This window comes from Dipodomys merriami, unplaced genomic scaffold (assembly GCF_024711535.1).
Source record: "Dipodomys merriami isolate MVZ:Mamm:240054 unplaced genomic scaffold, mDipMer1.0.p SCAF_6, whole genome shotgun sequence".
In the NCBI taxonomy this organism is placed as follows: Eukaryota; Metazoa; Chordata; class Mammalia; order Rodentia; family Heteromyidae; genus Dipodomys; species Dipodomys merriami.
In genome coordinates, this window is record NW_027206179.1 from 12,528,347 (window position 1) to 12,550,358 (window position 22,012).

At 52.6% G+C, this 22,012-nt stretch overlaps 1 protein-coding gene across 3 annotated transcripts; it reads right to left on the reverse strand.

Annotated features, from left to right (window-relative positions):
- Positions 1-204: 204 nt before the first annotated feature.
- Positions 205-21,503, reverse strand: LOC138813481 (sperm acrosome-associated protein 7-like). 3 transcript variants are annotated; one of them, XR_011367809.1, is made up of 7 exons: positions 21,323-21,503; positions 19,701-19,905; positions 9,720-9,818; positions 8,416-8,523; positions 6,399-6,470; positions 2,612-2,692; positions 205-366 (listed from the first exon to the last, which is right to left on the reverse strand). XR_011367809.1 is itself a non-coding variant. In XM_070001924.1 (6 exons), the coding sequence occupies exons 1-6, from the start codon at positions 21,414-21,416 to the stop codon at positions 350-352; spliced, it is 471 nt and encodes a 156-aa protein (XP_069858025.1). In that variant the 5' UTR covers positions 21,417-21,503; the 3' UTR covers positions 205-349. The 3 variants fall into 3 exon arrangements, 1 of the variants encoding a protein (XP_069858025.1); XR_011367810.1 differs by lacking the exons at positions 19,701-19,905; positions 21,323-21,503 and adding an exon at positions 21,116-21,201; XM_070001924.1 differs by lacking the exon at positions 19,701-19,905.
- Positions 21,504-22,012: the final 509 nt, after the last annotated feature.

Consider the following 22,012-nt stretch of genomic DNA (forward strand, 5'->3'; position numbering starts at 1 on the left):
TCAAACTGGGCAGGCCGCTTTCCATGTTCTGAGTGGAAGCAGGAAGTTTTGGTTCACTTTGTGTGACCAGGTCCCAGCATCTGGCTGGACTTGGGGGGGGGTGCAGGGGAAGGGGGTACCCCGAGATGAGGTCTAGTGGACTGAGAAAAGCAGGAAATTCCCCTGCCTCCCCCCCCCCCCATGCTCTCAACGTAACCACACAGATAAAACACGGGACCTTTATGGGTGGCTAACAAGGCACGTGTACACAACGTGCTCTTCCTAGGGGTAGGCTGGAGCCTCCAGCCCCTCCTTCCAGTCTAGCTCTCTGCCTGCACGAGGCTCTTCTTCGAGCCCAGTCTTCTTCCCTTCACTGGAAGCCGCTTCCTGTTGGGAGAGAGTGGGTTTTCTGAGGACTGCCAGCGCTCTCCTTCCTTTCTTGCTCTTCTGCAGCAGCCCCAGGTGCGCCCACAGCCTGCAGGAAAGCTAAAGGCCCCTGGTCTCTGGGCAGCGGGAGGAATGGGCCCTCGGGGCTGGGCCTCCACTGCCAGCCTCTCCTCGGGAAGGCATGAGGCACTAGGGGTGCACACCAGGCATGCGCTGTCCTCCCTGCCCACTGCCCCTCACCCCTACATGGGGAGCCTGACTGGTGGATTTGGGGGCCTGCAGCACTGGGCTGTGATGTGTTCACAGCTGGAAGAAGGGTAGGGGAGGGGTGGTGCAGGGATGAGGGGGGAAGGATTTCTGGTTGGTGACAGTGCAGCTCCTGGCTGGTCACCCCAAGCTCATGAGCTCCCCCATGACCCCGTCATTCATTAAAAATAAGCAATTAATTTTAACTGCTTGGGAGGCAGAGAGCAGAGGATCATGGTTTGAGGCCATTAAGGTTGGAGTGACTCCATTCCACCCAGCGGCGGGGTACAGGGCCACCTGCCTGCCACCCCAGTGACACAGGAACACACTGGTGGAGGGTGGCAGCCCAGGCTGACCAGCACCTCAAAAATAAGTAATGTGGCAAAGGTGCTGGTGGCCAGCTCAAGCAGTAGCACACCGGCATAGCAAGCAGCAATCTGCGTGACTGAGCGCAGGCCCCAGTGCTTACAAAAAGCAAAGACCCAAACCCTCCAAACCCTGGCTGAAATGAGAAGTGAGCCGGCACCGCCATCCTGTGGAACCCTGATTCCAAGACCCAAAGAGCCCCAGGGACTTGGTACTGGGAAAGGGCAGCCATATGGGAGGCTGGCCTTGGTGGTTACCCTGTGGGGTATGCGCTTGTGGACAGGGTCCTTAGACACCCGTGACCCACCCACTCCATTGTCCTGGCTTCACCAGGTGTGGCCCTCCCACCTCCTGTGTCTCTGACTCTACTCACACCCTGCAAACATCACCACCTTCTGTCTCTTCGGCACCCAGAATCAGGGCTAAGACGTCCTCTGGGAACCAAGGCTGGGCTGAAGCCCAGGACCTGTGTGTGGTCACTCGGCAAGGTCACTTCCAGGTCCTTGTACAGGCCAATATGGGATTTGAACTCAGGTCCTACCTACTCCAAAGCCTGTGCTCTTATCCTCAGCCCTATTTCCTAAGGCTGAGTTGGCCTCTCTGTGTCCACACGGGACTGAGGAGCCCAGTGAGAGAGATTGTTGGGTTCAGTTTCCCAGGAGAACGCTGTGTGGCTGGAGGCGAGAGCAGGAAGTGGGGGGCAGGCTCGGGGAGAGTACTGCATGGTCTGCGGTACTGGTGCTGCCTACTGTAATGTTCAGGCTCCTTCAGTGCAAGGAACCCAGGCAGGAGGCTAGCCTGGGGCACGAGAGGGGCATCGGGGTTTGCAGGAGACTGAAAACGAGGGAGGCAGTGCCATGTGGGACACCTGGGGTGATGTGGCTGGGACAGGGCGATAGGAGGGGACAGGAGACAGGAATGAGAGACCAAGGGGACAGGGAGACAGGAGGGGGTGGAGGGACAAGAGGGGACGGGAGATGGTAGGGGACAGGAGACAGGAATGAGAGACAGAGAGGACAGGAGATGGGGGGGATGGGATACCAGGGAGAGACAGGAGGGGTTGGGAGGCAGGGATGGGAGACAGGAGGGGTTGGGAGGCAGGGATGGGATGGGAGACAGGGATGGGACAGGAGGGGAATGGGGACAGGGATGGGAGTTGGAGGAGATGGCAGAGACAGCAGGGAGAAGTCGAGGAGAGGTGGGTGACTGGCCAGCCGTTCCCTTGCAGGTCTTTCTGGATTATCCCTCCTCCCTCAGACTTGGGGGGCTACATGGGTCCGGGTGGAGCCACAGGAGGTGAGAGGCTGCAGGTCCCTGTAGGAAGGGTGGAGGGTCGGGGAGGCGCAGCCATGGGCACAGGCAGCTGCCTGCCAGGGTTGGGATGTCCCACCTGCTCCCTTCCATGCTGCAGAGGGAGCGCCCCTGGTTGACCCCGTGCCTCCTCAGCCTGAGAGTTCTAGGGGAGCTGCTGTGGAGCCAGCAGGCTGGACCCAGCAGCCTGGAGCCAACGGCCTGGAGCCCAGCCACCTGATGCCCAGAACCTGGAGCTAGCTGGCCCTCCAGCACGCAGGCACCTGCGCCTCCTCCCCTCGGGCCTCCCACGCTGAGCCGCTGCCTGTCAGCCCCGGGTTACCTGAAGATCTCCCTATGTTCTGAAGGATTTTGTCCAGGATTGATAATCTGCCGTATCGATCATTTTTTGGATCCTTCTTTTCTGTGGAGGAAAAATAGGCACCATGGTGTAGTTTTGACATGATTTCCTTTCCTGTTAACTTTTAGTGCCATGAGGGAGAAAACTAACCCAGCCCCACAATGCACCCTCCAGGGATCCCAAGTTATGTCCCCCACAATGCACCCACGGGGGGACCACCAGCCGTGTCCCCCACAATACATCCATCGAGGAGGTCATCTAAAACATGCTTATTCACAGGTTTGAGCAGTGTTTGCTGTGTGTCAGATGCTCCTGGTATCTAACTGCTGTCCCTGGGCCCAGGATACATTCCTTCTCAGCAGGACCTTCCTGTCTAGCCCTTCCTTCCTGCAGGTTCCTGATGCCAGGTACAGGCAGGTCCTGGGGCCAGGGTGTCTGGGATGTGGCGCAGGGACACAGTTCTGAGCCCTCCAGGGCCTCCCTTCCTTTCCCCTCCAGCTCACAGAGCACATCAGCATGTTCACCTCTAGTTTCCCCAGCTTCACACGTGGGGAGGCTTGCTACAGTCATGCTTTCAGACATGTGGGTAATAACTGTGTTGGCTGGCACACCTCACTAGGTCTCCGATTTCTTGGGGAGCAGGGGCCCTCTAATTCTCCAGCATGTATAGGTGCCCCATCGATCCTGAGTGAATGAATCTTCTGTTAAGTTTAATATTATTAGGAAACTAATCATTGTGGCATAAATGTCATTATGTTCTGTGGAAATGAAAATGTTCTTCACAGTCCTGGGCTTTGAACTCAGGTCTGTGGGCTGCTAGACAGGTGATCCACCTCTGGGCCATGCCACCAGCCAGAGCCTGGTCTGACTCACCAAGGCACAGTCACTAGGTAAGAGCACAGTTGCTGGGTGAGCACAGTCACTGGGCAAGCACATCGCTGGGTGACAGCGCAGTCGCCGGGCAAGCAGTCACTGGGTGAGAGCACAGTCGCCCGGTGACAGCACAGTCACTGGGTGACAGCAGTCACCGGGTGACAGCACAGTGGCTGAGTGAGCACAGTTGCCAGGTGAGCACAGATGCCGGACAAGAGCCATATTGAGGACCACCAGGCCTGTCAGGCGCCCTGGGTCACCAACGAGGAGTTGTGTAACAAGGAAGAAGGAAGGAGGGAAGGTGGCTACAGATTTATCATCCTTCAGCCTGCTTCAATTTTATTTTTTAATTGTTTTTATTCTTGGTAGTTCTGGCTTTGAATTCGTGGTCCCGTGCTTGCTAGGCAATGTTCTACCACTCGAGCTGTGCTCTCAGTCTTGTGTTTTAGTATGTATTTCAGAGAAGGTCTGTTGCTATCATTCACTGAGCTAGCCTCTGACCACAGTCCTCCTAGCTCTGCATGGCAGCGGGACCAGCGGTGCAAGCTGCCGTGCTCAGTGTGATTTTGAGTCAATGCCTCGCTAATTTTGCTCAGGCTAGCCTTGAACTGGGGTTTTCCAGTCTTGTACCCTAAGCAGCTGACAGTACAAACATATACCACATGCTGGGCATGCTGCCACCCTTGTGTGCTCTGGTGCTCAGCACATGCTTAGTATTCATAGAAGAACTTTCCTAGCAAGTTTGGCAGGTAATTCAGATTAATTGATAGGCAGAATCATTTACAGTTCCTCAATATAAAAAAATAATCAATTCATATAGAAACAACATTCTAGTCCTCCATTATAGCAAAGGGCAGAGGAGGCAAACCCATTGAGCTGAGCTAGGCAGAGCCCGTAGCATGAGACTTCATGGAATCATGTTGCATGAAACATGAACTAAAAGAGCTAAGGAAAGCATCAGTTTTGCTTGAGCTTCAGTGTAGTGGAAATTTTTCTAGCTGTGGCTAAAATGTGAAAGGCAACAGAAGGGTGGTAATTTTGTCTACAAAAATTAAGTTTTTTTCCATGAAAAAAAAATGAGCTTTCACTGTATTTGATGTTGGTATAATTTGTGGAGGGGAAGTGAAAAAAACAAATCGTTTAACTAGGGATACAGGTGGACCCATTGCAACAATGAGATGTACAAGTCGTTATGTCGAAAAATGAATTTTACAACTTTGGTGGGGGTGGGGAGAGGGTAGGATGGGGGGGGGAGTATGGGAAGGGATGGGAAGGGGAAACAATGAGGAGGCAACAATGCTTAATAAGAAATGTACTCATTATCTTGCCCATGTAATTGTAACTCCTCTGTACGGTATTCTTACAATAAAAAAAATAATATCATGAAGTCAGCTGATAAAAAATGCTTGCAACATGTGCTTGAGGCCTGTGTCTATATTACATTCCTAATATTCTTTTTTTGTTTGTTTTTTGTTTTTTTGTTGGTCGTGGGGCCTGAACTCTGGGCCTGGGTACTGTCCCTCCGCTCTTCAGCTCAAGGCTAGCGTTCTACCACTTGAGTCACAGCACCACTTCGCCTTTTTCTGCTTATGTGGTGCTGAGGAATTGTACCTAGGGCTTCATGCATTCAAGGCAAGCACTCTACCACTGAGCCACCTTCCCAGCCCTACATTCCTAATATTCTTAAAAACAAGCCCTTGCCAGGCACCAGTGGCTCACACCTGATATCCTGGCTACTCAGGAGGCTGAGAGCTGAAGATTTTGGTTGAAGCCAGTCTGCAGAAAGTCTGTGATATTCTCATTTCCAATTAGCAACCAAAAAAACCAGACATGGAGCTGTGGTTCAAGTGGCAGAGCATTAGCCTTGAGCAAAACTGCTCAGGTGCAGTACCCGAGCTCTGAGTTAAAGCCCCATGACTGGCACCAAAATAAATAAATAAATAAATAAATAAATAAATAAATAAATAAATAAATAAATAAATAAATAAATAAATAAATAATAACTTAGAAACTGAGGATAAAAGACCCAAACCTGATAGAATGTGAGAAATTTACATGATCCCATTTACTAAAAGGATACAAAATGGTCCTTAAGGGTAGGGATACAGCTCAGTGGCAAAGCACTTGCCTAACAAGTGCAGCATCTGGGTTTGATCCCAAGGGCCAAAGAAGAAAAAGACCAAAAAAAAAATGGCCCTTAAATTTCAGAGGATAAAACCCACCAATAACTAGAGAATTGCAAAGGAAATACCAGCCCTCAGCCTGAGGTCAGGCTAGCTGTGGGAGAATCGCAGGGCTCTCTCGTAGTCTGTCCCATGTGGTCCGTCCTATGTGGTCTGCCCTGCATGGTCTGTCCTGTGTGATCTGCCTGCGTGGTCTACACTGCATGATCTGCCCCTCCATGGTCTGCCCCATGTGATCTACACCTTATGGTCTGCCCCATGTGGTCTGCCCCATGTGGTCTGCCCCATGTGATCTATCCTGATCTATCCCTCGTGATCTGCCCCGCATGTTCTTCCCTGCACGGTCTGCCCCACATGGTCTGCTCTGTGTGATCTACCCTGCGTGATCTACCCTGCCTGATCTGTTCCATGTGGTCTGCCCCCCATGGTCTGCTCCACATGATCTATACCATGTGGTCTGCCCCAAGTGGTCTGTCCCGCATTGTCTGCCTCATGTGATCTACACTACATGGTCTGTCCTGTGTGCTCTGCCCCTCCCTGACCCCCCCCCCCGTGTCTGTCCCCTGTGGTCTGCCCCGTGTGATCTACACTGTGTGGTCTGCCCCGTGTGGTTTGTCCTGTGTGGTCTGTCCTACGTGGTCTGCCCCATGTGATCTACACGGCATGGTCTGCCCCACGTGGCCAGTGAGGACCACACTGCAGTCCGTCCTCACCTCCAGAAGAGAAGCGAGGCTCGTGGAAGTTCTCAGGACCTTGGCCGTGAAGATTCTCAGTGGTGATCCCTCCTTCAGAAATGAACATTGAAGAAAGTGGGAGATGTTTTAGTGCATTTGCCAAGTTTCAATGCTATTATCATTTTTAGGTCTTATCTGTAAACATACTTGGAAGGCTAACATGTAAACACAGCCAACCATTGTGCAACTCTTGAAACTACTCATTCCCTCACTCACTCCTCTCTCAGCTGGGCCTCATGATCCAAGAATTTACCCATGTGCCAGGCTATGCACTGCAGACTGTCCTGTGATTACAAGGTCTGGGGGTGGGAAAGATGCAGCAGGGGGCGTGGCTGCACACACTGGAGGAGAGCAAGCACAGATGGAAGATGGAACGGCAGCAGGGCCGGCGCTCATACGTGCCTGGCCTGGCCCGGGCACCGGCATCTCCGGACCTTACCTCACACCCAAGTCTTGGTCTGTAGAGGCCAGGCCAGGGGCAGGGAGGCACCAGGGGAGCCTCCAGAGAACCAGGGGGGACTGAGCGCAGGGGTGTGGAGAGATGGGAGGCAGCCGCAGTGGCCTGCAAGGCCATGCATGGGGAGTGTGGTCAGCACCTCAGTCAGGCACCATGTACTGTAGTTGTCGACCGACCCCTGGTCTTTGCAGATGCTGCACTCATTGAGTAAACAAAGAGGAAGGGCAAGAGAACAGCACTGTCCTTTTCTTTTCTTTTTAGAGATGCTGGAGTTTGAGCTCAGGACCTCACACTTGGTCGACAAATGTTCTACCACTTGAACCCAGGCCCAGACCTTTTGCTTTTGTTTGTTTGGGATGTGGTCTTAACTCTTTCTTTTTTTCCTGGGCCAGCCTCAGCCTACGATCGTCCTGCCTCTACCTCCCTGCTGGGTCTGCAGATGTGACCTGCTAGCCTGGATTATGTTCTGAGATGGGATCCCACGAACTACGTGCCCAGGTGGCCTTGAATCACAATCCTCTTCTCTCCATCTTTTGGGTAACTGGTATTACAGGTGTGAGCACCAGACCTGGCCTGGGGATGCTCTGACAGCACAATTCCAGTTGATAAACATGGGAATAACTGGCAGAAAAGGGGAAATCGCTACCTGGCAAACACCACACTAGCTGTTCTTTGCTCAGTTCACAGAGGGGCACAAACTACATTGAAGTGGAATGGCTTTCTTGCTTGAGCCCTGCAGTGAGCATCTCCATCCTTTGTGCACTGGCAGCATTCACTGGAGGAACCTTTGGAGAATGGATGGAAGTGCCACTCCCTTGGCCCCCAGAGCTGAGGGGGCTCAGAAATGTCAGTAAGATTCCCTCCCCCCCAACTCCAGCAGGCTTGGGAGCCAGGTCTTCCAGTCCTGCATGTGGCGGAGGTCACACACGTTTGCCTGTACACACCTAGTAGTCTGGTCCTGGATGTGGGTGTGCCACAGATATCATACTCTAAAGAACACTGGAGAGCTGGTCTGTGTAGTGTGTCTCATGATGTCCTACACGCTGTCCTGTGTACTAGAGTCCTACATGTGGTGTGTCTCAGATGTCCTACATCATGTCCTGTGTTCCACAAGCATACTTCCTTGCAGTTAATCTTAGGGCATAGAAATCTGTCATCCCTGAAGTCCTGCTTCCTTTCTGAGCCTTTGCCCATGGCTGTTCCCAGAGATCTTATCTGTGATTCCTGGGGTCCCCTGGGGCTGCTCTGGCTCTCTTTGCCACCTCACCACAGGAAGGAGAGGTCACTCAGCTGGGCATCCAAGAGAAAGACAGTGATGTGGCAGTGCCTTACTTCTGCTCATGGCGTCTGCCATGGATTCTCCTGTGCTGTGTTTTGCAAGGCCTCATGTCAGGGCTGGGGAAATCTGCCTGACTTGAGTGGAACAGCCGTAATCTCTGATCACACGTTCCTCCCTTTGCTGTTCCCACCTGCATCTGTCTGACTCAGTCTCCCAGTCACCTTCTGAATCCAGCAGGGGGATTTGTGGGTCATATTTACCAGTATTATAGTTTCTTTCCTCATTGCCAGAAGAGAGTTCTGAACTTTCCAGTAGCTCATGATAATTCTCAGCACCATCACCTTGATAATTGTCATCGATGCCAGAATCTTTGATGAAGAACATGGAAAAGAATGGGGTAAAGTTGTCTTGGTTACACTCTTGTGAACATTTTTGATGCACATTTTATTTTAAGATGTTGGTTAGGAATCCTAGCAAAGTCTTCAAGACCTATTTGAAAATGCATATGTGTAAACAGCTGTCACCCAATCACCTTAAGCCCAGCTCTGTGGCCTGGGCAGATGTCAAGTGAACAAATCCCAGAAATGAATATTGTTTAATATCTGAACACAAACTCCAAGAAAATGCTGAACCTGCTGCTACAGAGTCCATTTTCATGGAGTGTGTGGGTATTTTTGATATGCACATCTCCTTAGCCATGGGCTGTACCTCTGTCCTCTCTGGCTTTCTATGTACTATTTCACTTCCTGTGCACAGTTTTGACAAGCGAAGGCTGTACTTTGGAAAGCCCATCTTTGTTTCTGTTCACTGCTTTGTAGCCTTGGGTAAGTCATGTGCTCAGCCTTGGTTTATCTTTTTTTTTTCTTGCCAGTCCTGGGCCTTGAATTCTGGGCCTGGGCACTATCCTTAAACTCCTTTTGCTCAAGGCCAGTACTCTACCACTTGAACTACAGCACCACTTCTGGCTTTTTCTATGATTAATTGGAGATAAGAGTCTCACAGACTTTCCTGCTGAGTCTGGCTTTGAGCTGCAATCCTCAGATCTCAGCCTCCTGAGTAGCTAGGATTACAGATATGAACCACTAGCACCTGGCTGGTTTACCTCTTGCCCAATTAGATAACAGACCTGCCTTGCCCTCTCAGAAACTGTAGGTGAATGCAAACCACAGTGTACATTCCACTATCACATGCTAGCCCATTCAAAGTTGTTCTTTCTATGAGCCTCATGTTCTGACTACAGCTCAACCCCATTTGCATCACAGGAACAAGAACATGCATGAATGTGCACTCAGAGATCATCCCAAATAAAGGCATGCCACCCCTGCCATGAGGCGTGACCTCCTCAGTCTCAGGAGGACCTGCCCAAGGCCTTGGAGGATGGCTTCTTTCAGTGTCCACCTGCCTCTGCCCATGGCTGTTGCTGAAGAACTCTGGGCAGGAGCTGAGGGGACAGCTCGGTGCAGAGTGCTTGTCTAGCAGTGCAAAGCTCTGGACTCAGTACTACCAGAAAGCAAAAGAAGACATGATGGTGTGAACAACAGGGTATAAAGAAGGATATACTTGCTTTCTTCCTTTAATTGTTTTGTTGATAATGTCGATGCTGTACTCTCTGTTTCAAATGCTGATTTGCTTGGGTCCAAAAGCTCTTGGATTAGAATTTCATCTGGAGAAAAGCACACAAGAACATGTTAGAGACAGGAGTGACATGCAGGATTGATACCATGTGTGCAGTCTGAACCTGAGGCTGTGAACAGAGAGGATGGAAAGCTGGAACCCAAGGAACCAGGGGACAGAGCCCTGACTCTAGAGAGCCTCATCTCAGTGGGCAGACCACTGGCTGCCTAAACAACAACAAAATGAGACCATCTGGGCAGTTCCTGACCATCACCTCCTGCCATAGCTTTGACCCTGATGGTCTTCAGACCTGGCAGCCTTTTCATCATTTCTGACCAAACTCTTGAAAGATGGAGAGGCGCCGCTTCCTCCCTGCAGGGAGGGGCTGGAGCGCAGGCCTGCAGCTCACACAGGACAGACAGGAAGCAGAGACAGAAGAGAGGAGGGGCCGGGACCAGGTCCAGCCTGAGATGATGGGCTTTATTCAGCTGGGTGGGGCGTGAGTCCATCAGTGGAGCAGTACATTAGACCAGAGGCCTTGAGATGCCGTCACCTCCCTCCCACACATCCCCACTCCCACGAGAGATGTGAGCCCTCATCTTGTGGGCATTTCTCAAGCTGATTAAGCTGACAATCTCCAACCATCGCAAGCCTACGCCTTGACAACTAGAGCCTTTTCACACGCAGCGTTCCCTTCCCCCTAAGGTGCGGTGCAATGTGTGTTCACAGTCCTGCCAAGTATCCCCATTGCACCAACCATTCCACCCATGTCCAGATCCCAAGTTCAAAGTCTCCAAGACCTATGGCTACTCAGCTGTGAGCTCCTGACACACTTCCAAGGGACAGATGCAGTCAACAGTCCTGTCTGACAGGAGGAACAGCGGAGCAGCCAGGAAGGATTAGATGAAAGCAAGTCTGAAACTCCACAAGGAAAATGTTCATTCTTGTTGCCCCTGTCTGGCATTCAGGGAATCTGCTATCAAGGTCTGAGCACTAATGAGTGTGAGGAGCCCTACACCTGTGCAGCCTCCAGTGCTCTGTCCTGGGCTGGTCCTGCCTGCCCCCCTGCAGCCTCCGGCTCCTGTCCTGGGCTGGCCCACTGTCTGCTGTGACTTCCTCAGCAGTGGTTCCGCCTTCCCCCCATCTCCAACCTCCTGGAGCGTCTGTTGCAGCACGGGCCTCTTCTGTTCACCTCTCTCACTGCAGCGTCATGCACTGTCCTCTCAAGCTCCTGGGCAGTATAGGACCATGCCACACATGGTCTGGCCTCCTGGCCTCCCTTTGAAATCTGGGTGGAAGCCTCCACGATCCTGAAACTCTTGCATTCCATGGGGCTGCAGAAACAGAACCGTGGGCAGTGTCACGGTCTGCGGCCAGCAGCAGCAGTGGTTGGACTGGCTCCTGCTCTGGGCTCGAGCCACGGGAAATGCAGCACTGTGAAAGGAATCTCGAGGAAACACCTCCCTAGGCAGAGCAGTTTCCCAGAGGCTCTTTTCTCTGGAGAAAGCCTTTAAAGTGAGCTTGTTCTTCCACAGATGGAGTCTGGCCAGTTCCCAACTTTATTTTCTAAGATAGCAAGTTTGGATTTTTTTTTTGGCCTTTTTGCTCTGCTTTTTGCTTTAGATCTCACTGTGAACCCAAAGCAGCAAGTAATAGCTGCGCAGTAGGCTGAATGCTGGATGGCTTCAGCTCTGCTTGACACACTAGTCCATCATCATTAAACTCAGCCTACCACAAAGTCTGAGGACACAGACAAAATGTGGGTGAGCTCTCTGCCAGGACCTGAAGTGAGGGATCTTTGTTATAGTCCCTAATGGAGTCTGAAATCTCATGAGTAGAGTCTTTAATCTCCATCAGCATCCTGATAGAATTCAAATGAGAATCCCACATTCACTCTGCCCAAAGCATCTAGACTTTCTTTAGCCCTTATCACCAGACTTTTCCCAGTCCCTCCTACAAACCAATTCCAAAGGCGTTGAACACATTTAAAGTTAACTGCATGGCCAGGTTAAGTCACAGCAATGCCTCTGTTGGTCAGAGCTTACATCACTGTGACAAATCACCTGACATTGAGGACTGGAGACAAGAGACGAGACATCGCAGCGACAGGAGTATGTGGCAGAGTGGGACAGCCACAGAAATGGGGAGACCCAGCCCCCAAGGACGTGCCTCCTCCAGTCTATACCCTGCCAGTTCTCAATAGTTTACAGATCTGAGTCCCGTGGACAAAACCCTTCACTGGTCAGAGCCTGCAGACACATGTGAGCATTACTCATCTGGGCATTTTTCAGTCCAATCTAGTTGAGAGTGGGGCTGAATCGTTACTGTGCATGAGGGCTGGTCCCCGAGCAGTCATGTTGGGAGGTGTGGGGCTTCCTAGAGACCTCCACCATGGGGATGTGCTCGAGAAGGGGGCTGCCAAGCCCTCATGCTTCCTCCCGTGTGACCCGAGATGAGCTGTCTTCTCTCTGCGTGCCCTCCCACTGGGAGGGCCTGCCTTGCCACCAGCCTGGAGCAACTGGGCCAAGCAGTCGTGAGCTGGAACAGCCAAAGCTGTGGCTCAAAACGAAGTGAGCTGACTATCGCAGTGATGGAGACTGAGACCCGCAGAGCCGGCATGCTGCAAACCCGGGCCCCAGGCCTGGTCTCCATGCTCCCTCCTGGTCTCTGTCTGTCCTCCTGCCTGGTCTCCATCCTCCCTCTTGCCCTTCTGTCATTGTGTCCCATCTCTGGGAGTGAATGTGCTCCATGATTTTCATGCCGGTGCAGCTGTGTTTCTTGTTGAGACCGCTGCTCTGAGGTTTCGCGCAGAGGGCTCTGGGGCTCTGCGGCCTCTGGACCTTGACCCTTGTTGCTTTTTTTTCCCCTCACTTGATGATGAGGTTGTGCAAATGTCTTCACATCTCTGACCTTGGGTTGACCTTGTGTAAAATGGGGCTCATGTTTATTTAATGGCTTTTCTGAGGATCAGAAAAGCAAACCAGCGCCTGGCGTGGAGAGGTGACTGAGGCAGAAGCCAAGGTCAAAGCCTTGAAATTGCTGCTATCTCAGGCACAGCTGGCTGCTTGGACATGGCCTAAGCCCGGAGTTTGAAGAGTTGGTGTGATGAGGATGAAAATGTCTCAATAATTGTATATTAACTGTATGTTGATAAATCACTCGATGAAGTATACTGTTAGACGTACTTTTCCCCTCTTTCTTTTTTCTTTTGTGCTGGTCCTGGGCTTGAACTCAGAGTCTGGGCATTGTCCCTAAGCCTCTTTGTGCTCAAGGATAGTGCTTTACCACTCAAGCCACAGCGCCACTCTGGCTTCTTCTGAGTAGTTTGTTGGAAATCAGGATCTTACCGACTTTTCTGTCCAGGCTGGCTTGGAACCGTGATCCTCAGATCTTAGTCTCTTGAGTAGCCAGGGTTACAGGTGTAACTAGTGCCCAACTCTTACTTCTTTCAAATAGAGCTACTGGAAGACCTGACATGGCGTCTCTGCTGGACAGCCTGAATTAGTCCAGTGGGCCTTAGGCTGGCTGAGCCTGGGCCTCATATGAGAATTCCAGAAGCCCTGGGTGCCCAAGGGCAGGAGCAGGTGTCCCTGGGTGAGGGGAGGCCTATGGTCCCTCCCCGTGGTATGGCAGGTACAGTGTGGCGCCGTAGCCACTCGGCGAACGTGTTTTGGTGGACTGCAGTTGGAGCGTCGTCGTTGGGCTGTCTCCAGTGTGCTCCTCAGTGATGTGGGACAGTGGTCCACAGACCACCCCCCTGAACTACAGGTCTCCGCATGGTTTCAGTGCTGATGGGGAGGGCTGGCCTGTCCTGGTTGGGAGCTTGACTCTCTGGCCTCATCCAAACCAGCTCACTGCAGGCTCTGCAGCTGCACAGGGCCCCCGGCAGGCACTGCCCTCACCCAGGGACTGTGCTGGCAGCCAGACAGTGAACACCAAGCACTCCAGGCAAGTCTGCACTTGCTGCACTGGCCATTCCTTCAGTAGTTAAGACTGGAGGGGGAGCATAAAAATCCTATGGTTTAACTCTGATCCTGGGTCGTTACGCCACTCTGTGTGTGGAGAGTGCTGTGTAAGCCCCACCAGGTAACTGGCACCGGGGAGGATGTCACTGCTGCCTGTGAGTGTTGAGTACTGCCTGTGAGTACTGAGTGCTGAGCACTGCCTATGAGTGCTGAGTGCTGGCCACAGGTACTGCTGACATAGACAGCTAAGTAGACATTTGCAGGAACAAGGAAATCTCCCAGACTAGGCATGGTTGAAGAGGTGGAACTGTAACATCCAAGATGGCCCCATGCTTGGGAGCCATGCTGAGGTCACCACCCCCTTTACTCCTCTCTTTCCCCTCCCCCCCCTGCCCCTGTCGGTACATGATGGAAGTTCAGCCTCACTAGCCATACAGAAAGTGCAAACGGGGTCAACACTGGGTGTCCACCTCAGTCAGAATGCCCATCAACAAGAACACGAACATCAGCCCATGCTGGTGAGTAGTGGGCTGGGCGTGGAAACCCTTGCATGTTCTCGGTGGCAACATAACAGCTACTAAGGACCCTCAGAACTTCACCACCAGAATCATCATCTGTCCCGCTATACTGCTCCGGCCTGTCTCCAGGGATGGAAGTCAACATATAATCTGACTCTTACCACACCCATGTGGTGTCAGCCAAGCTATAGCATCTGCCTACTGATGAATGGAGAAAGAAAATGTGGTGTGTGCACAGCAGAGCCTTATCAGCCATAAAAAAGAATGAAGTTATGTCACTTGTAGGAAAATAGAACTAGAGATTATCATGGTGAATGAGATAAGCCAAACTCAAAGGGCAAAAATAAGTGAATGTTTTCAGTCATGTGCAGAATCTAGACCTAAACTCACAACAGTGATGATTAGAACAACGGGAAATAGTTGTGAGGAAGGATTATCTGTCAGTGCGGAGCCAGCAAGGGGGAGGAGGGGAAAGGAGAGGGTGCTGGGGACTGAGTGTGGTACGTTGTCTATGTGTCCATGTGTAGGTGTGTGGAGGTGGTACAGTGAAACCCAGTAAACACCATTTACAAAGTGGGAGGAGGCGGGAAGAATGGTAAGAGACTATTAAGCCTCAAGTCTGTAGTCTCAGCTACTTGTGAGATAGACAACAAGGCTGGGTATAAAAGCTTTGAAATTCAACCAACGGCCTGTTTTGGTGGCACGAATGTATGTCTTATCCCAGTTACAGGGGAAGCATGCTGGCCAGGCACTGGGTGTGTGCCTGCCGTCTCCTGCAACATGAGTAAGTAAAAATGGGAGGATCACAGTCCAGGCTGGCTAGACACAAGGCAGACCTATCCACTTCAACAGTAATGACGACAGAAAGGGACTGGAAGTGTGGCAGAATGCCTGCTTATCAAGCATGAGGCCCCAACTTCAATCTCTAGTGCTGCTGATTAGAGGGGGAGGGAGAGCGAGCAATGGAAGTACACTGCACGCATCTGTGGAAACAGCACAATGAAACCTCTTCATACAACTAATATATCCTTTGAAAAGGCTCGTATTCTCTCTTGTGGAAGTCAGGGTCACACAGTTGTGAATGGGAAAGGTTAGGAGCCAGTTCTCAGGTACTGTGACTCCCACACCCAGTGCTCAGGTACCTGTGACTTCCACACCCAGCAGCCATCATGCTAATCACTTGGGGATTTAGCCATCCCATTGGATTAAAAAAAAATCCCTAGACGCTGACAACTTCAACTTAAGGGCAGATGGTACTTCCCTCAGCCATCTACCTTAGGTCTCCAGGTATGTTTCTGCTTTGCTACTTAGCACTCTTGGCCCCTGTCTACTCTTGGTGGCTCTGCTGTTGTACCTGTGTCCTAATCTCAAGAACCAAGGAACATCTAGAACCCCTACTCACTGGAACATCTGAAACCCCCAGCCATGCACCCAGAATGCCTCTGGGATTGGGTTTCTCAGTGGGAAAGCTGCCACTCCCAGGGCAGGACTTGCCCTGGTGTCCTGAGTGGAACCTGACTCCTAGCACCTGCATCGCCCTCCAGATGGTAAGAAAACAACCCAGGTCCAAGGCCACTGGGCTCGATCAGCTGATGGGTAGAGCAGAGGAAGAGGGGCACACATTTACTTTGGTAACAAGCTACTTTTGCCTCTTTTGAGCATGATGGGGGACCCACGTCACACCCCTCTGGGGTCCCGCCTGAGCCACCCAAGCCCAGCCCACAGGAACAGGAAACGCGCTCAGCCTCTGCCCAAGGCTTTGTCAACCAGTCGTGTTCACTTTGCTGTAAGAACCTCATCAATATTCCCCCCTAGTTCTCTGTTGGCTCGAACTGCTTATTGGCTAGCGCTGACTCTCACTGTGGTCTGTACTAGGGGACAGGAGAGCCCAGAGGCCAATCTCTTCCTTCTTCTGCTTCTTCCTTGAGTAAGCATTTTCAGGTGGTGCCATCTGTTGGTAAGAAGTGGAGTCTCCTGGGTGAACTGAAGGGTCCATGATGGCTGTTGTCTTTAGGGTCCAGGGCCATCTGATCCAGGGCTTCCGCTCCCTGGTGGACAGGAAGTGCCATGCTGGGCACCATGCCGAGGCAGACGGCTTCAAGTGCCACTTCCTGCTCAGCCATTCCCACCCAGGATGCCTCCCTCTGATGCATGCCTGTCCTTAATCCGAGGTGGCGGCATCTGTGGATCCTAGTACACATCTTTGGCTTGAGGTCAAGGTCAGCCTCAGTCTCTCCTTCCAGTGCTCAGGTCATAGGCACCCTGGAAGGCGGATTGGACAGGCCCACTCCACCTTCCCTTACTGAACACACAGAGCCTGTCTGTAAGAATTGAAGTTCCTACCCAAACCAATGACACAGCTGATTCTCAAGTGGTCTTAATGACGGACAATCTGCATACCAATGGCTCATCTGCACACATGCTCAGAACAATGCAGGAAATGTGTAACAAGGTCTGGGATGGTGATGACAATTGCTTCCAGTATGCTGACCTTCGGTAAAGGAAACAAACAAAAGTACAGTTCTCTTTGGAAGCGACATTAATGGATCATTAAGAATGGGTACAGCTGCGCCATGCAAGTGCTTTGTTAAAAATATTCTTTTCATCTCGTGTGTGTCCCGTAATTACAATGGAAGCGTTGTGCAAGTCAGCCGAAACCCACGCAGGGAGGCTTTATGTTCACAGCACCCGTGTGGAGGGCGGTGTGCATTGTCAAGTGTAGCGGCTTCCTGGTCACCTCCTCCTGAGAGTCGCAGTTTGCAGAGGGCAGGTGCCCTGTGGCCAGGACACTCCAGTGCACTCATCCACGGCTGCCCCCTGCTCCTTCTGGCTTCTTAGAGTTCACCATTGAGTGCTAAGTCTTCCCTGGCTAACCAGGGGACATAGCACCATATCTTCCTCCATCACCAGGGCCATATCCACTGCTGCCCTTCCTCTCCTGACCAGCAGCTCCATGTGAGGGGTGCACTGTAGCCAGCCCAGCTCACCTGGCCATGGCTGGGGAGACCCCAGAATGGGGTGAGCAGATGTGTGCTGACATCAGAGCTGTCAGAAACTATCCTTTCACTGGCCTCCAGAGCTGGGCAGCCTCTCCCCTGACCCAGGAGGTGACGGCTGGTAGCCGTGTCAGACTTTGATGGGGTCTATTCGCCCCCAGGGCAAGTGGACCAGGGAAGACTAGAAGCTCTTCTCTCTGACACTTCAGACCTTGCCTGGACTTTTGTTCTTTATTTTGTTGGTCTTTGTCGCACAGCCTACTTTACCTCAGAACATCTCTCCTCTGGCCAGAGCACGTTTGCCTCTCACACCAGCCGCGTTCTGTAGCAGATGCACCTGCCACTTTCCTAGCACAGTTCACTTGCCAAGTTGTGTCCCTTACTACTCTTAATAATCTTAATTACATATTAATTAATTGGTTGAAATTTTAACCAAGAAAAGACAGTGGCAAATTAAGCCACATACCTTCACTGGTGGACACCAATGAACCAATTGGATATGTCACCTGCAGTTTTTTGCTGGGTTGTGCTGGGTTTGAACTTGGGGCCTCCTACTTGGGAGGCAGCTACTCTGCCAGGCTGGCCGCCTCTCACCCCTTGCACCGGTTATTTTTCAGATAGGGAAGGGCCCTTTGCCGAGGCCAGCCGGAACCAAGATCTTCCTATTCATCGGTCACTGGCCAGCCCCGTGGTGAGGTCAGAGGAAGAAGAGCTGTGGGGAGCAGGAGCTCTCAGTCCTGGATGCATGGAGCGAACCAGGAGCTGGCACAGGGTTTTTGCTGGAAGCCCGGTACTGGCACAGGGCTCAGTCACCAGAACCAGGACTTGGCTCCAGAGCTTCGGCACTGCCCTCAGTCCCGGCCACCCATGGAAGGCAGCCATGAGTGCAGACTGGCTCCAAGGGGGTCTGAGAGGGTTCCCCACCTCTGGAAGGACCTGCCCCTGTCCCAGGTGGCACTACGGCTCCTGGTGAGCTGTGCAGAGCTGAGTAGAGACACTAGGAGGCTTTGGCTGAGCAAGCCCAGCCACAGGGAGCTCACCTGGACACGGGGGTCAGTGGCAAGCAAACAGAAGCCCCAGGGCTGGTGGAGGCTTTGTTGTCACCTAAGAGGAGGCTGGTGTAGGAAGCCGGGCAGGCAGGTGGGCGTCCCGTGTGGGGAGAAGTTTGCTCTACTATACGAGGTTACTTCCTGCGCATGAGGAAGGCGGGGTACTGCAGGGCTTCATGGGAAGGTTGGCTCAGGAGAGCCTGCCGTAGACAGGCCCACACTCAAGTACACCCCACTGTCCGTGTGTGTGTGTGTGTGTGTGTGTGTGTGTGTGTGTGTGTGTGTGTGTGTGTGTGTGTGTGTGCATGTGTACCCACATGTGCGACAGTACTGGGGCTTGAATGCAGAGTCTGGGCACTGTCCCTGATTTTCTCCCTTGAGGCTGGCACTCTGCCACTTGAGCTTCTGGCTCCACTTCTGGCTCTTTGGTGGTTGATTGGAGATCAGAGCCTCACAGACTTTCCTGCCCAGACTGCTTTAAACTGTGGTCCTCAGATCTCAGCCTCCTAAGTAGCTAGGATGGCAGATGTGGGCCTCGGCACCTGGCTAGATGTCCTTTTTCTGTCCTCTCTCTCCCTGCCTCCTTCCTTCCCTCCTTTCTTCCCTCCCTTCCTCCCTTCCTCCCTCCCTCCCTCCCTCCCTTCCTTCCTTCCTTCCTTCCTCCCTCCCTTCCTCCCTCTCTCCCTCCCTCCCTCCCTCCCTTCCTTCCTTCCTTCCTTCCTTCCTTCCTTCCTTCCTTCCTTCCTTCCTTCCTTCCTTCTTTTATTCCCCTCCCTCCCTTCCTCCCTCCCTCCCTCCCTTCCTTCCTTCCTTCCTTCCTTCCTTCCTTCCTTCCTTCCTTCCTTCCTTCTTTTATTCCCCTCCCTCCCTCCCTTCCTTTCTTCCTTCCTTCCTTCCTTCCTTTTATTCCCCTCCCTCCCTCCCTCTCTCCCTCCCTCCCCTGTTCTTTCCTTTTCTTAAGAACCAGCCAGTACTTGCAGTGACTGCCTTTGTTGTCATTTGGTTAATAGATAACCAAGTGCTGTAATCTTATTCAATCAAGAATTCAAAGCTTCTGACATTTTTTGACAATTTCCCTGAACCAGATTCTGAATGAAGCCTTTTTGATCTCAAGCTCACTTTGAAGTATCCCGGAAGGTCTCCAGGACGCATCCTCTACTCTTGGGAGAGACTTGCTAAACTAGCTTTATTGGTGATGTGGAGACGCTGGAGCTTGGTGAGATGGTTAGTTCTTACATTCCATCTAGATGGGCATGCTGTCATACATGTTTCTTAGTGGTGTGCAATCATGGATCCACTCCAGCGTCTGCAGTGGTCCTGTTAGTGCCCTGTCCTGGCCTGTGTCGTGGCAAGATGGCGTCTCAGGGCCATGCGGCTCTCTGTTGCAGTCTAATGATTCTCACCAGGCTTTCGGCACGCTGTTCTGAGACAGACGATTGTGTTGTCCTTCACGGCAATCTCGTTCTACTCCGCTGCTTTCCTGAATGTGTTCTCGCACCTCGGACGCCCTTCCTCCTCAGGAGATCCCAGAACATTCTCTGTGGTGCTGTCTTGATGGAGTTCAGGCTTCGGTGGAGTCGGCCGAGGAAGTAGATGTGGCCTGAGGCTCTGCCAGAGATGGGGTGAGCCAGAGGTCGCACCTGGACCCAGGTCAGCTATGGGGTGGTCTGAAGCCCTGCGGTTTCCACCAAGAACTCTTCCTCCCTCCAACCCATTGCACTCAATAGATAAAGCCCGCCCCCCAGTGTGGCCATGTGACTATTTCAGGCGACGGCTGAGGTTCTAATCACATGGATGAGGTTCTAATCACACCTTGGTGAGGACGTCAGGAAGCTGGCTGGCTGTGGCAGCCCAACCCGTACCCGAAGCCCCAGCCGCGACCTTGGACCAGGACTGGGCTCCAGCCTTGACCCCTTCCTTCCTATATCACAGAAATTCCTCTCACCAAATTCCTGACTGCTTCCTGGCCGTCCCCACCCCTCCGCCCTCCATCACGTCAGAAAGAGACCAAAGACGAAAGACAAGACTCCCCCCCAATCACATCAGAAATTGACCAAAGACAAGACTGCCTCCCTCCCCACCCCCACCCGGAGTGAAGAGGGGCTGACTGCTCAGTGCTGCCACACTGTGCTCTGCCACCCCCTCCCCAGGCCCCTTTCCTTCCCTCAAGGCCCCACCCACCTCCCTGTGGGAGCAGGGGTCCCTTCCATTCACCCAGTCCCAACTTTGGTCTGGTCACCCCAGATATTGGACCAAATTCTCCTCCCGGGCATCTGACTGACCAGCTGCAGCCACAGATCTGCCCCTGCTGCCCGCCGGATGCAGGTCAAGAACCACCAGGCCCAGCCAGCCTGATCTGAGTATTTTTCTCTTCACTTGGTGTTAGGTGCTCTGAGGGATTTGTGCAATGTGACAGTGGCATTGTGGGTATTTTATAAAGTGAGGCCTGTAGTACTACTGCATGCAGGACATGGCTAGTGCTTTCCACCTGAAACTGTACGTGTGTGCGCACGTACATGCAGGCATGGAGTGCATGTACAGGTGCCTACGTGTACACACATGTGCTATTTGCAGTGTGTGCACGCAGGTGTTATGTGTAGTGTGGCATATGTGTGCATGTGTGCACATGTGTCTAGAGTATGTATAGGTATGCAGTGTGGTATTTGTGTGTGGTATGAGTACAGTGTGGTACACACATATAGACATGTGCACACCTGTGGTACACACATGTGTGGTGTGTGTGGTGTGTGTGTATGTAAACACCGCAGGTAAGGTGCAGTTAGCAGCACAAGGAATGAACACCGGAGTCATGACTTACTTCTGCAGCTTACCCAGGGATTCCCACTCCACAAGGCTTCAAAAACAACTTTAACTTCAGGTCCCCAGGAACTAAATGGGCAGCTGAGGCAGAGGGCGGAGAGGGCCCCAGGGAGAGGCAGAAGGCAGAGAGGCCCTCTCCCTGGAGGCCCTCTGTCCTGTGTGGCTCAGGCCCTGTGCTGCTCCCCCTACCTCCCTGACTCTCTACCTGCTGTCATCTGTATGGGCTGCGGCTCAGCCTGTCGCCAGCTGCACAGCAGGAGAACGAAGGAGAGGGTCCACACTCTTCTGCTCGCTGCCATGCTCCCTCCGGCAGAGGAAGGAGGGCCTTCCTCCCGGAGACTTCCGCTTCCACAGCCTTGGTCTTCTGGACACGTGGAATGTCAGGGGCCTATGACATCACCGCCAGGAAGTGAGCTGGGACCCGCCCTACATGAGGTCCTGTCAGGACCTGTGACATCACAGGAGGTAGGGCGGGGCTGGCCTGGGTGAGAGCTGGAAAGCATGGGTGGGGAGGGTTTCAGGGTCACCACACTGGAGTGGGTGCTGCTGCCCAGCCAGCCATTGTCCCTGCACCTTCTGAGGGCCCCGCTGGCCCACCTGCTCCCCTGAGGACCTGTCTTGGAGTCACAGTAAACCTCTCTCTCGCATGCCTCTAGGTGTTTCCTCTCTGGTCACATAGCTGCTGCCCTGGCACAGATGGGCCTTGATGCAACCAGCCACAGATGTGTAATACCAACCCTGTCCAAGCCCCTGGTCTTCTACAGCCCCCTCCCCAAGGTTCTACTCACTGTTCCGTTCCCAGGAACAGGTGACAGGGACGGGAGGTGGCTGCTGACGTCTCCCCATCCCTTTCTCCCAGGGCAGGTGTGGGGCTCAAACCTGCTCTGGACCCTCT